General features: G+C 31.6%; 1 protein-coding gene across 1 annotated transcript in view; it reads right to left on the bottom strand.

Moving 5' to 3' along the window:
* Positions 1-489: 489 nt before the first annotated feature.
* The window catches only part of LOC128995670 (low-density lipoprotein receptor-related protein 4-like), a 37,691-nt gene continuing 22,650 nt past the window's right edge, over positions 490-15,530 (bottom strand). Inside the window, exons 6-7 of the mRNA XM_054420687.1 lie at positions 2,005-2,146; positions 490-501 (exon numbers count right to left, since the gene is read on the bottom strand). Of these exons, the coding sequence (XP_054276662.1) occupies positions 490-501; positions 2,005-2,146 (154 nt within the window). The remainder of the gene's footprint in view (positions 502-2,004; positions 2,147-15,530) is intronic.

Genomic DNA, 15,530 nt, shown 5'->3' with positions numbered 1-15,530 from the left:
GAATTGACAATACTCGACGATGTTTGGGAGCGAAGAGAGGACATTGGCTGGACGTAAAATAAACGACGAGCAGTGAACTGCCCGCTGGGACAGATAAAGTAGCCCAACCCACCCTCATGCTGCGAAGTATATAACTTGGGGACGTAACACTGTTTATACTTATCTTATTTAAACCGGACGAATTGATATTAGATGCAACTAGACGCTTTAGAAGAACTTTTTAACGGGATGTGAAAACAGAGGATGATAGTTTGGTGCTTTAAATCTAATGTAAAAAATAGTTACTTATCCAACATCGATTTCTAAATAAACTGTACCCTTAGTTTTGTAAATTATTCCCATTTAGTCAAAGAGGAGACAAACTTTTGGTCGTCGTTTACCTAACAGGGAATGACAATGCATGTTAGCAAATCAGTGTAGCCTATCGAGACAATAATATTAATTAATTAATATTTCTTAGAAACATTTAACTCTATTCTTCAATTTGAGTCAAGCTCTTACCTGCAAAGCATTATACATCAGATGAATTACACGTTAAAGTTATAAAAACAACCACTACCTAATATTTAATAAAAGCCCCTATTGCGAGTTAGGACAGTTAATTAATCAAGTTTAGTTAAATATCACAAATGTAGTACTCGTATAAATCAACAACAAATATCTACAAACGTTTAGTTTAAACTACAGTAATATGGGAAGTGTAATATTATCCGTTCTAAGGTATTTGGCTCGAACGGAATCGGTTTTCCTTTTTAGTTTGTTTGTCACCTTTAAGGTATAATTAATGATATATATGTTTTATACTATGTAATTTATTTGATATAAGTGAATTGAATACAAACATTGTAAATAAAATATTTTCTTTTGAAAACAATATTTTTCTTCCTAATGAAACCAATAAATATTTACTTCCAAATCACCGCCTCAAACATTTAATTAATTGTTAAATTTAAATTTAGGGGTGTTGAAATCGTGTTTGTGTACGTTATAAATTATTCCACCATCCCACAAGAACAAAGACATCTTGCAAATAATGTTAATCTTCTACAATAATTTAAAGCTCATGACGTATGTTTATTATATACAACTACGTTAAGGAGTAGGTAAAAAAATCAAACCGACACTGTAATCTAAATGTATGTAATGACATTACCATTCAGTTAACATATAAACAAAATTATATTCAATCAGTTGGTTTGTTGTTATCATGCCAAAGAATTACTTTATTGGTTCCTGCCGCTTACACTCCTTTTGTACATCGGGATGATATGCTTTGAATCCCAGAAAACCCTGCAAAAATGGGTTTACTACCAGACACGTTACTTAATAACAGGTAATTTTTTTACTTGTCACAGTAACAATCGGCAAGGCTTATCGTACACAATTCACTGTAATCAAGTCAACTGTATTGCGTTGACAGGTGTTGTCAGAGTGTCAAGTCACAATCATTAGTTTGATAAAGCGTTTTATCTCTTCACTGTCAAGTTTACTATCAGTAGAAAAAATCACGATGGGTTTTAATTATATTTGATTACTTAAGAAATAAAAAATCCATTATTATTAACTAGGCGTTGTAGTATAAACATATATATTGCCTATTATAATCATAATTCGAGGACGTAAAGTTGACTGTTTATCTAATCTTCATGTACTGTATATGGCACAATGGTATATTTCTAATGAAATTAATTTTACAATATTTTAAAGACAATGTGATTGCATTTGGTTTTATTGGTTCGTAGTTGCCAAATTTCGACAAGTATTAATTATCTATTATTTATTTCAACGATTATTTTTCTACTGTTAAGCCACGAGTATATTAGATACTAGCAGATTCGTACGTGGTTGGCATATAAGTATAAAATACTTATGAGAGAACACGGGTTAAGAAAATTTGGTTCTTTTAATGTATTAATATGTATAAATATAGTATAGCACATGTACCATGGCCAAAATGTTCTGCCACTGCACCTAAAGAAGAAAAAACACATCTCGATATAGTACCTTCTCCACAGTTTTGATCAGGATAGGAGTCGGTGTCGGGTTGGTCAAGTCCACACTCCACACCTCGTCAGACTGACCACGCTTAAAGTGACCAAAGTACAGGATGTCCCGAAACACGTCCACGGCATGTATTTCTCCCCATCTGAAAATGGTGTATTTAACGTTAATTAGACGTTTATGCACTTTTTGTAGTTGGTTAGTGCAAACTGTAGACTGTAAGCAAGTATCTATACAAAACAGTATTTAGTAATATAAAATCGTGAGATTAAAGTGCAAGCAGGAATAACTTGATGAATTTTTTTTATATAATGTTTTTTATTACCCTACAAAAAAATCTTCCTTATTCATAATTAATCATGTGATTGCAATCATATTTTAATATCTTATAGCCAAATAATATTTCCTTATAGGATAATCTTAAAAATAGCCAAATAGTGATCTTAAATATTTTATATTAAATGAGGTACAATAATACCGATGAATACAGTAAATATAGAATAATGAAACAACGTTAAATGCAAGATATATGGGTTTCGTTGAATTGATCTTTTCACATAAGATGTAACATGGCAATTAGTAGGCCACGCTTATTATTGCGTTAATATCTTAGTATATAATAGGTTACGTACCTTGGTCCGTCTTCAGTCTTATTTTAGTCAATGGATGACTAGTTTCGGGTACAAAGACCCATTGTCAAATCCTTTTCAAAACATCATGTAGAAGCTAGTCAAAAATCCGACGGAAGTCTTCATCAATATATAATACAAGTTGACACATAAAGTTCATTATTTAAAAAACACAAGTTACGGAACATATAAGACGATTGATAGGCCGGCCACATTTAACACGGGACAAACCGACACAGGTTACACGGCGGACACGACAGAACTAACCATTGTCCAGTTGGTGACATTGACCTTGGGGGAGGGGGTACGTCAGCTGATAAAGACTTGTATTAGCTCTGTTGTCAATGCTTGCAATTCTATCGAATAAAATATTTGAACCAAAATTCAGTTTTTCATTCAAGACGTCTTGAGGGGATTTTTTATTGGCTTTATAAATTTCTAGACTCTCTAAGACATTCATGAGAGGGAGGGCAGTAGTTGTATAGTGCCGATTCTAAAACATGAGGGAAGTACGAATGAAAGAGGTACGAGAGGCCCAGGCAGGGTTGGCCGACGTATACATGAGGTCAATCAGGGTTATCAGGTGGAGCGCGTATCAGTTGGAGAGTATCAGTTGGACGAGAGTATCAGTTGGACGAGAGTTTCAGTTGGACGAGAGTTTTGGTTGGACGAGAGTATTAGTTGGACGAGAGTTTCGGTTGGACGAGAGTTTTGGTTGGACGAGAGTTTTGGTTGGACGAGAGTATCAGTTGGTCGAGAGTAATCAATAATCAATTGGACGAGAGTTTCGGTTGGACGAGAGTTTTGGTTGGACGAGAGTATCAGTTGGACGAGAGTATCAGTTGGACGAGAGTTTCAGTTGGACGAGAGTTTTGGTTGGACGAGAGTATTAGTTGGACGAGAGTTTAGGTTGGACGAGAGTTTTTGTTGGACGAGAGTATCAGTTGGACGAGAGTATCAGTTGGTCGAGAGTATCAGGGTTAGCACTAGCAATTACCCGGCGCGTGTTGTTGCTCTAACAACTATTATCAACTATCGATAAGGGTTTTTACTTTTTATTTATATATATTTAATTCAGTAGTGGAGAATTTAAACGTTTTTTGAGTGCACAGGTGTGCTGCGATTGGGGTTTAATATATTTGGACTTATCTAAAAGTAAAATAGTTTTCTGTGCTGCATTCTCTGGAAATATTGTGGAACTATTCCAAATGATGAATAATACAGAATGTTGTGATTATAGAATACAACAGTTGGTGAAGGTAAACATCTGCTTTTAAATTATATTTATTTGTAAACATTGTAGTTCCAAAAGTCTGTGGTCCAAAATTTCTAAGAACTGTGAGGATTTCCCACGAGGAAATTGTATATATAACTACGTACGATATATCATGATATATCATGAGCTCATTTTCAAACATGCTTTTGAAAATTAATTTTTAATCTTAATATTTTCAAAACAGTTATTTTCTCCTCTAGCCATTCTTTTTTACTGAAAGTTATAACTCAATACCTTAACATATCAATAGTTATAACACACATACCAGAGCCTGCTATCTCGCAAGGTCAGAGGTCAACACTGATATCCCGCCCCTCATAATACGACGCTAATCAGTTTACCAATGATATAGGTCAATTTTCATTGTTGCAGATTTTATTGTTGCAGACAGCAAAAGAATTAAAATGTTGCTATTACATTTCTAAATATTATATTAAAAAAAAAATACTATAGACACCTTTTTATTTAATTCTTTCTTAAAATTATGATACTACTGTATTAAGCAGTCACTGAACTAGTTGAACAAAATATATCGGTACAAATTGGTTTTTTAGTATGGACGCTTTAAGTATGGTGTCCGGAAATATGGGGACAAATAGGATTGTGAGCCGAGGGGGAGGCAAACAGAGGCTTTATTAGCTCTGAGAACAATTCTTTAAATCGACTAATTATCTTATCGTAGTTGTATGTAGGCTTATGTCTCTAGTGGTACTTAAATCTGAGTGTATATCCCCTTCAATTTGTCGCCTTGTTTAAACAAATACGTTTGTAGAACTTATAAAAATAACAAATTTAGTATACTGAAGTGTCTTTGTAAGGTTATTAGTCATGGAATAAATTTAAATAATAATCAATTTAAATTATTATTCAAGCACATATATAGCTTTAAAAATATAACATTTATAAAAATACAAAAAAAAAGTTGTATTAATTGTAGTATGAAAAAGGGTTTAATCCAGTGGTGTATCCAGCCAGGGAGTCGTGAACTACATTTTCGTTGATATATGGCAAGATATTCAATCTTGATCAGTGCTGTATTTTCCCCAAAAAGCAGAAATTGTCTTCTTAAAGAGTTCCTAACAAAAATGACAGCAAATCATAAATTAAGATAAAATACCACGTAAAAATAACCAGACATACTATAATCTATTGCAGTATGGAAAAAAATACAATTTTGATAAAGATTATAGTATGTACAAAATTATAAGTATATTCAAATTTTAAACTTGTAATGGTTAATTACGTCAGCATATCTTAACAATGTGTCAATATATTTTATTCAGTGATATTATTGCATAGAAGAATTTTACATTTTTCCATAATATATAGTGACTTTATCCAAAATATGTAAAAACAGAATCTAGCAAACCTAGGTGATTAGGCCTGAATCAATTAGTATATCACCCCTATTTGTTCCTAACTTTCCGGGTCCCCAAGTTTTCCTGTCCGCATCTTTCCTAAACTATTTTCCCATCGGTTTCACCCTAATTTACTTTTGGAGTTTTGACTGATAAGAATTTGATGAAGTTGTGACTTTGCTACTCTCTCTGGAACAATCTACATAATGTTTTTATATATAAAAAAATACTATTCCTGTTCTATCTCCTTTCACAAAACACTTCCAATAAAATTTTACATCGTTACAGGATATTTTTCTCATAGCTCTATTGAAAAGAAGTTGATTGTGTATTTTAAAGTAGCATTATGCAACACGATATCCTTTATTTTGTAACATGATGTGCTGTGTCACTGTCACAACATGCTCTTGAAATGATATTAGGCTACGGCATTGTTGAGTTTTGTTGTTCTTTTTTCCTTATTTCCTAGACTACCGATATTACATTTGAATTTTTTACCTCAGTTCATAGAAGATAGTTGTGGGAAGCTAGTCTCATCAAGCTGTAGTACATTATTAGATGTTTTATAAAAAGAATGCAACCATTAGACATTCTATCCTCGTGTTAAATTTGTAGCCAAATATTTTATCAAAATTGTCGTATCGTAGTTTGATGTGAGCCACCAACAGATTGCGCTGATCTAAGTTACTGAATTCTTTTAAATACACAAACTTTCTTATTAAGTCTAACCAAGGATATTCCTTATGGTTAGCAATAGAGAAACTATGATCCATCAACCTGGTCAGCAACAAAAAATAAGGTAAACAATAGAATTGTATACACTAGCACATTCTGTGGCTGGCTCACACAGCTACGTCATTTTTTTAAATAAATACATCCATCACAGCAAACCTGCAGACTAAGCGAATTTCCATTTGCCTGATTGGATTTTCAATTAAATCTATTTAAATAGCGGTATGTTAAACAAATATCGAGGTTTTCTGCTACACAGGGAAGGCAATAAAGTTTTTTTTTGTTGTAGAAGATTAATAGCTTTGTATAAAATAAGTTAATTTGCCAAGTTTAATCAAAATACATAACCAATTAAACCTCAACTTACTTACGTACAAGCTTTACGTATTCTCCACAAAAATAGTATGGTAATTTTAAATTTAAGATTTTTTTTTATTTTGTTGTTGTCCAAAAACCGTAAAAACCCTGCAATATACTAAATTATTTGTTTTTTAGCTCTAAAAATGGTACTAGGGGGAATTGGAAATGTATTTTGTTTTGAGGGTCAAAAATAGAAAAAAATCTAATTTTTACCCTATAAGACCCCTCCGTAAAACCGTGGTCCAATCATGTGACCAACTCTATCAAATCAAATCAAATCATAATCTCTTTATTCCTGAATAAATTTTACATGTAATACAAATTGTGTATTTACAGGAAAAATAATTCCCAAGTAAACTATTCGTCTGTGTTCAAGTTTATCCCGCCTTATACCCCCAGTTTCATAAAAAATGGACAAATATTAAAATTTTTGTTTATAGACGTTTTTATACGTGACGATTTATAACGTGAAGTCATAACGTTTACGGACATATCTAAAACATATATAAAACCTCTGGGGATATCAAAATGAAAAAGTAAATTGTTCTCAGGCCCAGATCTTGCTATAAGGCCTATGGCAATTGCTACTTCCCTGTAGGGAAATGCGCTAAAAAAGGTCCATATAATTGGGATCTCTTTTTCAGTAACCGATAGTCATTGATGCAACTCATCATTACGAAGAAAAAACATAATATTTTGTTTTGAAATAAGCAAATGCTTAAACGAAAATTTGATCAGCCATTACAAATCTTCTCTTGGTCAAAATCTGTTGGGAATTGGATGAGTAAACTAGGATACAAGTTTTCTATGATCCCTGTATTAATCGACTTTTAACGAAAGCGATCACCATTTTACATCTTTTTACAACAGATAGTCTAACGGTAACAGCTAATACAAAAAGTAAAGTTTTACAATAGAAAATTTCCAATGATTTTAATAAAGTTACGGCTTTCATTTAGTGCGCGTTTTGGCAGTACTGTAATGACTCCTAAAATTTAATAAAGTGTGTACTTTAAGCACTTGAACCTATTTTTTTAAACATATTTTATTCATTTATTACTTTTGGTTTGATAAAATATGCTTTCATTTAATGAAATACAGTGTTTAGTAAACTTGGTTTAATGGGGACTGTCTGGTTTTAAGATGCTAACATGAGGAAGTAGTAGAACTAGTAGAGGCAAGAAGATTTTTTACAGTTTTGACTTTAAATTAATTGATTTTACTTGAAACCCGTTTTAGGTAGAAAATAGCTTTAAGTACAAAATTTGAGGATAATAATTTTGTTTTGCACTCACAATTTTCCATCAAAAATTTATCATCCAAGCATTGGTTCAGCTTTTATAGACCAAAATATTATATTAGATTATATATTATATATACAGTATATATATATTATAGATTATATATATATATTAGACCAGGCTTATATTAGATTTTCATCTTAAATTGCTTTAATTTGCTTGAGATTGTAAACCAATAATTATTGACGTATAAATTAGATATCCAAACTGTTATCTGACTCAAATTAATTGATGATGCACGCGTAGCTATCACTATCGCAAGTTTTTTGTGATACCACGATAAGGCTTGCTCGCAAATATCCACTCAGAGTTAACATTCAATTTTTATACAGTACTTGTACTTTAAGTATAAACGGTTTAACTTGTATATATGAAATACAATCTAACAATATGTGTTTATCCTGAGCATTTCTTTTTAACGACACTAATATTTGCTATTTTTAATATCACACAGTAGTTTTAAACTACTGTTTATAGTGTTTATATACTGTGGATAAACTATTATTTAACCAATTATTTTGACACCCGCCTAAAAAATTAACACGATTTACTCCTTATTATTGTTTTTGTCAAAGTTTTCGAGCTTAAGTTTTGAGTGGATATACCCATTATGGATATACCCTTAACCCCAAAAAGGAGGTTTTTAAGTGATATCTGTGTGTGATCGTCTGTTTGTGTGGATGAGTACAGAGCTACAAACTACACTTGTAGTCCAATTTTTATGATATTTTTTATGTAGTTACTAATCCGTGGTATCTCTAGGCTTTATTCATTTTTTTTAGTTTGAAATTTTAATGGGGATTTTTCTATATATATATATATATATATATATATATATATATAAACATAAAATAACGGAAAAAACAGATTTTCTCGAAAAAGGCCTGAACGATTTTGATAACAGTTTACTATGTTGTAGTCCTTTAGATTTTGAACAAAATGGTAAACATCACATTTCCGTAAAATTACGATTCATTGCGAAAATTACGAAAAGTTATTGTAAGTTATGTTATTTTTCCATATAAAATCCTATAAAATCACAAAAATCGGATTTTGGAAAAACCCTGGTTTTGATTACATTTTATGTGTTATGGTCCTTACAGTTCTAATAAATAATGCAATCCCTATTACTGTAATTGCGGTTCAAAAGTTATTGCAACTTTTGTGATTTTTTCTACAAAATTATCAGAGTTACTCCCACTGCTTACCTATGAAAAAAGTTGTTGACAAGCTTATGGGAGAAAGTATACGCCAGATTGCTGATACTGTTTATTTATTAAAACATAATAGTTGAGTTTATGTCTTTTATTCAACATTTAAATTGTACTTAAGTGTATTTATTATTATAAATTATTCGATTTCAAAAATGTCCAGTAATATCAGGAAAATGAAAGTAGATAATAATAACTTTGAATCGTTGATTAGAAATGAACATCATGTACCTAATGATGTACTGACTGATCAGCTTCTATAGAGATTTGATCGCTATATACACTATTCTCTGCTGTTTTTTTGAGGATGTATTGCGTGAAATGTCTATATTTGGGAGGTGTTGAGCAAACACCAAACACTAACAGACATATTTACTCACGATTATGAAAATAAACTTGATTAGGAGCATATATAGAAAAATTCCAAAATGTCAGTACCTGCTTTTTAAATGATCATGAACATATACGTCCTATGGATCATCATGAATGAAAGAACTAAATTAACAAGTGCCGGTGAGGATTAGTGGAAAGCTCTGTTACTACGTCAAAGTTCTCACCTGCAACAGAGTACTTCTTTTTTTTGGAGAAGTCCCCATTAGAGATAGGCACTTGAATCGCTCTAGTGGGGCGAACAACCAAAAAAGAAAAAAAAACAACAATTCTTTACTGGAGATTAACAGCATCTCTAGACAAAACTTTCACTTCAATCTGAGCAAATATTGTCATATTGGTTTGTCATATCTGGTTTATTGCAAAATCTGGTTCATTGTCATATTTTGTTTATTGTCACATTGGAGATTGTAAATAAGTATCTGCTCTTTTGCAATCCAGAATAGTATAAAATCAGCACCATAACCATTTTAACATATTGAGCGTATGTTTACAATAATCAATTATAACAAGTCTGTAAATCTATATTTTGTTTTCTAACTGAATTTCTATCAAATTCTATTTAGAAAAGTTGTATTATGAACTGTAGAAAATAAAACTCTCTTTAATATTATGTAATATGTCATTGCAATTGAACAGAGAAAAGTATTTCAATAACAAAAATTCCTTTTTCCAAGTTATGTATAATCAATCTTCAATATACTCTGAAATCTTCTTAGGGTATCTTGAATTTTTTTGACATAATCAATATAGCTGTTGAGTTAGTTTTTATATTCATGAAATGGCTTAAAACACTTTTCTTGGCTTTAAAATGTCTTATGTTTTTAAAATAAAATGTAAAACCACTAATATAATGGGGAAACTCAAAATATATTTGACAGGCAAGTAGATATAAAACCAGAATATGACCCCACTTTCGGCGTTTTCGGACTCAGGACTTTTAAATTTTTTGGCGAAAAAACACCCCAAATAGGTATAATATGATGGTTTTACCCCATTTTTGGTGTTTTAGAGGCTATATGGGGGCACTTTTTTGGTAAAAAAATGTTATTAATACTGAAAAACATGTCTGGAAATGAAGAGCTTTTTTTGACCACTTTTTTTAAAGACCCGGCTCTCGGCACGCGAACTCGGGCGCACTCCCGACCTATAGGCATACTTCTGATCCCCAGCGATGACAAACTAAAAGTCTTATGAAAAAATGTTTGAAACAAAAATTGAGGAATATCTAGTCATCTATACTTTTCCCACTGGCAGTTTTTCTCTGACCGAAAAATAAAAAAAATCCTCGCTTACTCACTTTTTCATGTTTACTCAAAGTAACCTTTTTATATTTTCCATAATTAATAATTATACACTAGCACAAATTAAATTATATTTATATTGTATTAAACAGTAGTTCATGTAGAATTTTAATATATAAATTTCATGTTATAAATATTTTTATTAGAAGCTAGACAAACATGTAAGTGATAGGAGGCGCATCACTTTGAACATCGTCATGCCTCCGACAGTGCCGTGCTGGCAACACCTGGAGTTTGAAACCATTGCTATTGCTGAAATTATATTATAACACATTTACATACAAAAGAAACTGGTAAATGGTTTTAATTGTTTAAACTTTTTATGCTGTATTATTATGTAGAAGGTCATGTAGTATGTAGGCTGGAATTTTAGCCGTTTTGTTGTATATCAAGCCTTTTTGAGATATAAATAAACAATAAAGCAGACCTTTATTTACTAATGCTGATATTATATTACAATGCATTGGCATACAAATGAAAACGGTTTGATTTATTTGTACTCATATAAAATAATATAATTCTTTTGAGTTATAGGGACGTCTGGTGATAAAATCACAAATTTAGAACATTTATAATGGACTTTTAAAATAATGGAATTAAGTATAGACTTATAACATTTTCATGATAACTGTTTGATTTATTTGTACTCATTTAAAATAATGTTAAAATAGTATTTGATTTTTATTGTTTTTTATCAAAAGTTGAAACCAATGTAGTGTGCCTAAATGTTTATTTACTGTTTTTTCTGTATCTCAAGCCAATAGATAGAATAGGACAAAGAGGTGTTTTTGGTGTTTTACCTATGAGAATAACATGGGGAGATTTTAAGCCACTTTTTAAAAATTGTGCTTACTCTCTATACATTTCTATGCAAATGTCCATCTCCAAAAATATTTCCAATCCCCATTAATGTCTGTATCATGTGAGATTTGCACCAGTTGGTTTGAAATATTTATAAATATAACGTGTTGCTGGAATCGCCTTAAATGGCAAGAAACATGTAGTCTTGGGACCTCTGGTAAAATATTGGAGTTTTCCTAGTATGGACTAAATATTTTTGAAAATTGAAAAAAATATGTTTTTTACTCAACTATTTTAGTGTCTTGAAACATGTATTACCGAGGAATCAGGCAAATATTTCGTGCCGAAATTATATTTTACCTTACGTGAGAACTTGGAATCATTATTTAAACTCAGTCCTACTCCACAGTATTATTGCAGGCTTGCTTCTCGTCCCAAGTGGTGAATTGTGTACAGTTTATGTGTGGTGCAAAGACTAGTTTCTCTTTTTAGTTGTGACCAGCTCATTTCTAAGATGCTTAATGGTATCCACTTTGCCTCTGAACATAAGTAAATTGTAATCTTCAGTTTAGGACTTAAAGTTAATGTCGGATGCGATGCCTCTTTAATCGGAAGTTTGGGTTGTGATGAGCTCAACCTCTATCACCAATATCAGCATAGATCCATTGAACTATTATGTGTTATTGTACTTTGTGCTGATTAATATGTGTTTGGTAAATTAGCATGGCACAACACACAATCCCACATCTTGCTAATCGTAGTTGGTAGTTTAACTTAGCAACGATAATAACAAATTATTATGTCATTGCATTATTATGTCATGTCGGGGGTCTATTTGGTGGTCAAAGTAGAAGTAGGGAGCATTGACTTTCTACAATCATGATGAGATATCCAGCCAGAGCCTCAGACTGTAATAAAAAAATAGATGAAAATGCAAACTCTAAAGGCCCTGACCATGTTGTATACTTCCAGGCTGGAACAACCTTTACGTGGAATATTGTATATAAATTGTTTGTATACATAAGACTCTTGTAGTGAATGTACTCTTTGATGAAAATACAAAATAAAGATGAAAACTACTTTATGCAAAGAAGAGAACGTAATTGTGAAGGGTAGCTACAAACAATTGCATTTTAGTGAGCAATGAAAGTTGCTATAATTATTGGGATTGTTTTGGGTAAGTTTATAGATATGCATTGTGTTTACAGGAATTAATCATAGTGGGGATGCCATTTACATCGAGACATATCGATTTAGTTAAAGTGATAAAACGAAGACCATGATAGTGGTGGATAAAGATTTTATTTGTTGAGCAATCGATATGAGAAGGAGTTTCTTGTTAAACAATAACCTGGAAAACCAATACAACATAATGCACTGTCATCCCTCATTGGTATTGTAACTTACAAGCTCTGTTGTTCTTTACTCATTTTCAAAAACATATAAATTATAAAATAAGCCATTTTGTTGTTTATTTTACTGTTATGTATTGTAAGTGTATATATTGAAATAAATGGTTAAATAAATGTAAGTTGAAAAATGAGCCTTTTTTTGTCACTAGTTTATTTACATTGATTTGAATCACATTTTTGAACTAACAGATGATTAAATTATTAATTGCATAACATTTGAAACATAGAGATACAACATTTACATTATTAACTGGAAACTATAGATCTATATTATTGTATGAACATAATTTCTGTATTTCATATATGTAAAAGCAATGAGACCATGCTAAATTACAGGATTCAATAACAAAGGAAGCTGATATTGTGCTATATACCTGAGGGTGTAAATATAGAGGTGGGCATTTCCATAGAGACTTAATGACGAATTAGAATGTGAAAGTTCTATGGTAGAAATATCAAGTATGCAAGAGTGATCATCAGAGGTAACATGGTCATCAGGCAATTCATAGAGAGGGGTCAGTCAGGTTGAACTAGTATATTGCAGTGATTCATCCAATATAGAAACAATAGTTACAAATAACCAGAACCAATTACTGAATATTGTAGTTACCAGTTTTCCTATCCTACTGTTAAAATATGAACCTCATTTTAATATGAGTTGGTGAGTTCATGCCCGGTAACATGAATGTAATAATGTTTCTAAATGTATTTATCTTATTTTATGGTAGATTTCACTATGTGTGCTTACTCTATGGTAAAATTCTTTGAGATCATTTAATATTTAACACACTTATATTAGTGAATAAATCATCAAAGTGTGATATAAATATGCTGGGTGAAACGTATTAAAACTTGCTTCCAGTTTATCTATTAAAGGATTGTCAAACGTCTCGGTTTTGCTAACTATGACCTGGTGTCCCGAAAAGGGCTCTTAAGACCATAAGATGACAATACATAAAGTTTGGACTATTGACTGTGATGTGAATTTATGCATACTTTGTCATAAAAATTTTACACTATAGTATTTTTACGAGTTCTGACTGTGACTGTGATGTGAATTTGTGTGTATTTCATTACATAAATTTCACACTTTTTTCACTCATTTCACACCACTATTATGATGTGTTGTGCCTGCATGAGTGTGTTGAGCCATGAATATCATAGACTACCAAGCTATAAGGACGTATGCTAGAACTGATCTAACCTCTGCCAAACCCTGAATACGAGCCTGGATGCACAGACTTTGGACCAAGGATCAATAATTGTAAATAGACAAACCTGTGTGATAGGATATAGAACACTGAAAAATACAAATGTTAGAAACTTTAGTCTTTTACTTATTTACCCTTACCACCCTCTGTTTTGGAGGAAACTGCCTTACAACCAACATTATGAAGATTGCATTAATACTCATGATCTTGGTCATTATAAAATTTATCAAACATAAATCCGTATTTGCCATTATTCATAAACCTTTCCTTGTCTATTATGAAAAAGCTATCCAACACTGGTGGTAAAGACTTTTATATTGATGAAATGAAAAGTCATTATTAATATGATTGTTAAATATAAGGTTTAAAATTTATATTGCCTTGTTTGGATAATATTAGAAAATGTACGTTATCGCATAAATGTTTGCGTACTTTCTAAGTAAAAGCAGTTAATATTTTTATGTTGACCCATTGAGAGAAATTGTATACTATTTGTACTATAAAAAGTCTATTCATGCATATCAGTACAGTAAAAGTTCTGTTATAATCCAGTCATAGGTCAGTCTCAATTGCATCCATAGTTTCTCAGTCAACCTGTCAGTCATTTGGTTACAGTCTGTTTTCTAACTCTTCATTAACCAATATTACATAACATTTTTTATTTAAAACACAATATTCTATAAAATTTTCATTGGCCAGTTGTTGTTGATTGTTATAAACAGTACTTGATATACAAACACATACGTTGTCATCAGTCAGGCGTCCAAACAATTAAAAAATATCGTTGAGAAGAAATCGGTTGTTGTATTTAACAACATAAAGGTCGATTCACAAACGGTATGTAATAGTTTAATCACGTCACAGTGTATACAACAACTGACTGTGACTGTGATGTGAATTTGATTAGTTGTGTGAAATGTGTGAAAATAGTGTGAAATTTTTGAAATTGCTTCCAGTTTATATGTTGTCATTAAGCAAGCGTTTAAAAATCCAACAATATCGTTGAGAAGAAACCAGCTGTTGTATTTGACGACATAAAAATCAATTCACACATAACACGTCACAGTTCAATCACATCAGTTACGACACAGTGTATACACCAACTGACTGTGACTGTGATGTGAATTTGTGTGTACTTCGTCACACAAATTTTACACAAATTTCACACATTTTTCACACATTTCACACAACTATCATAATACTATCATAATTATGATAGTTGTGTGAAATGTGTGAAAAATGTGTGAAATTTGTGTAAAATTTGTGTGACGAAGTACACACAAATTCACATCACAGTCACAGTCAGTTGGTGTATACACTGTGTCGTAACTGATGTGATTGAACTGTGACGTGTTATGTGTGAATTGATTTTTATGTCGTCAAATACAACAGCTGGTTTCTTCTCAACGATATTGTTGGATTTTTAAACGCTTGCTTAATGACAACATATAAACTGGAAGCAATTTCAAAAATTTCACACTATTTTCACACATTTCACACAACTAATCAAATTCACATCACAGTCACAGTCAGTTGTTGTATAC

This window comes from Macrosteles quadrilineatus, unplaced genomic scaffold, assembly GCF_028750875.1.
Source record: "Macrosteles quadrilineatus isolate MER2022 unplaced genomic scaffold, UCM_ALF_1.0 Scaffold_5__1_contigs__length_97177068, whole genome shotgun sequence".
Lineage (NCBI taxonomy): Eukaryota > Metazoa > Arthropoda > Insecta > Hemiptera > Cicadellidae > Macrosteles > Macrosteles quadrilineatus.
This window is presented reverse-complemented; position numbering and strand designations above follow the sequence as displayed.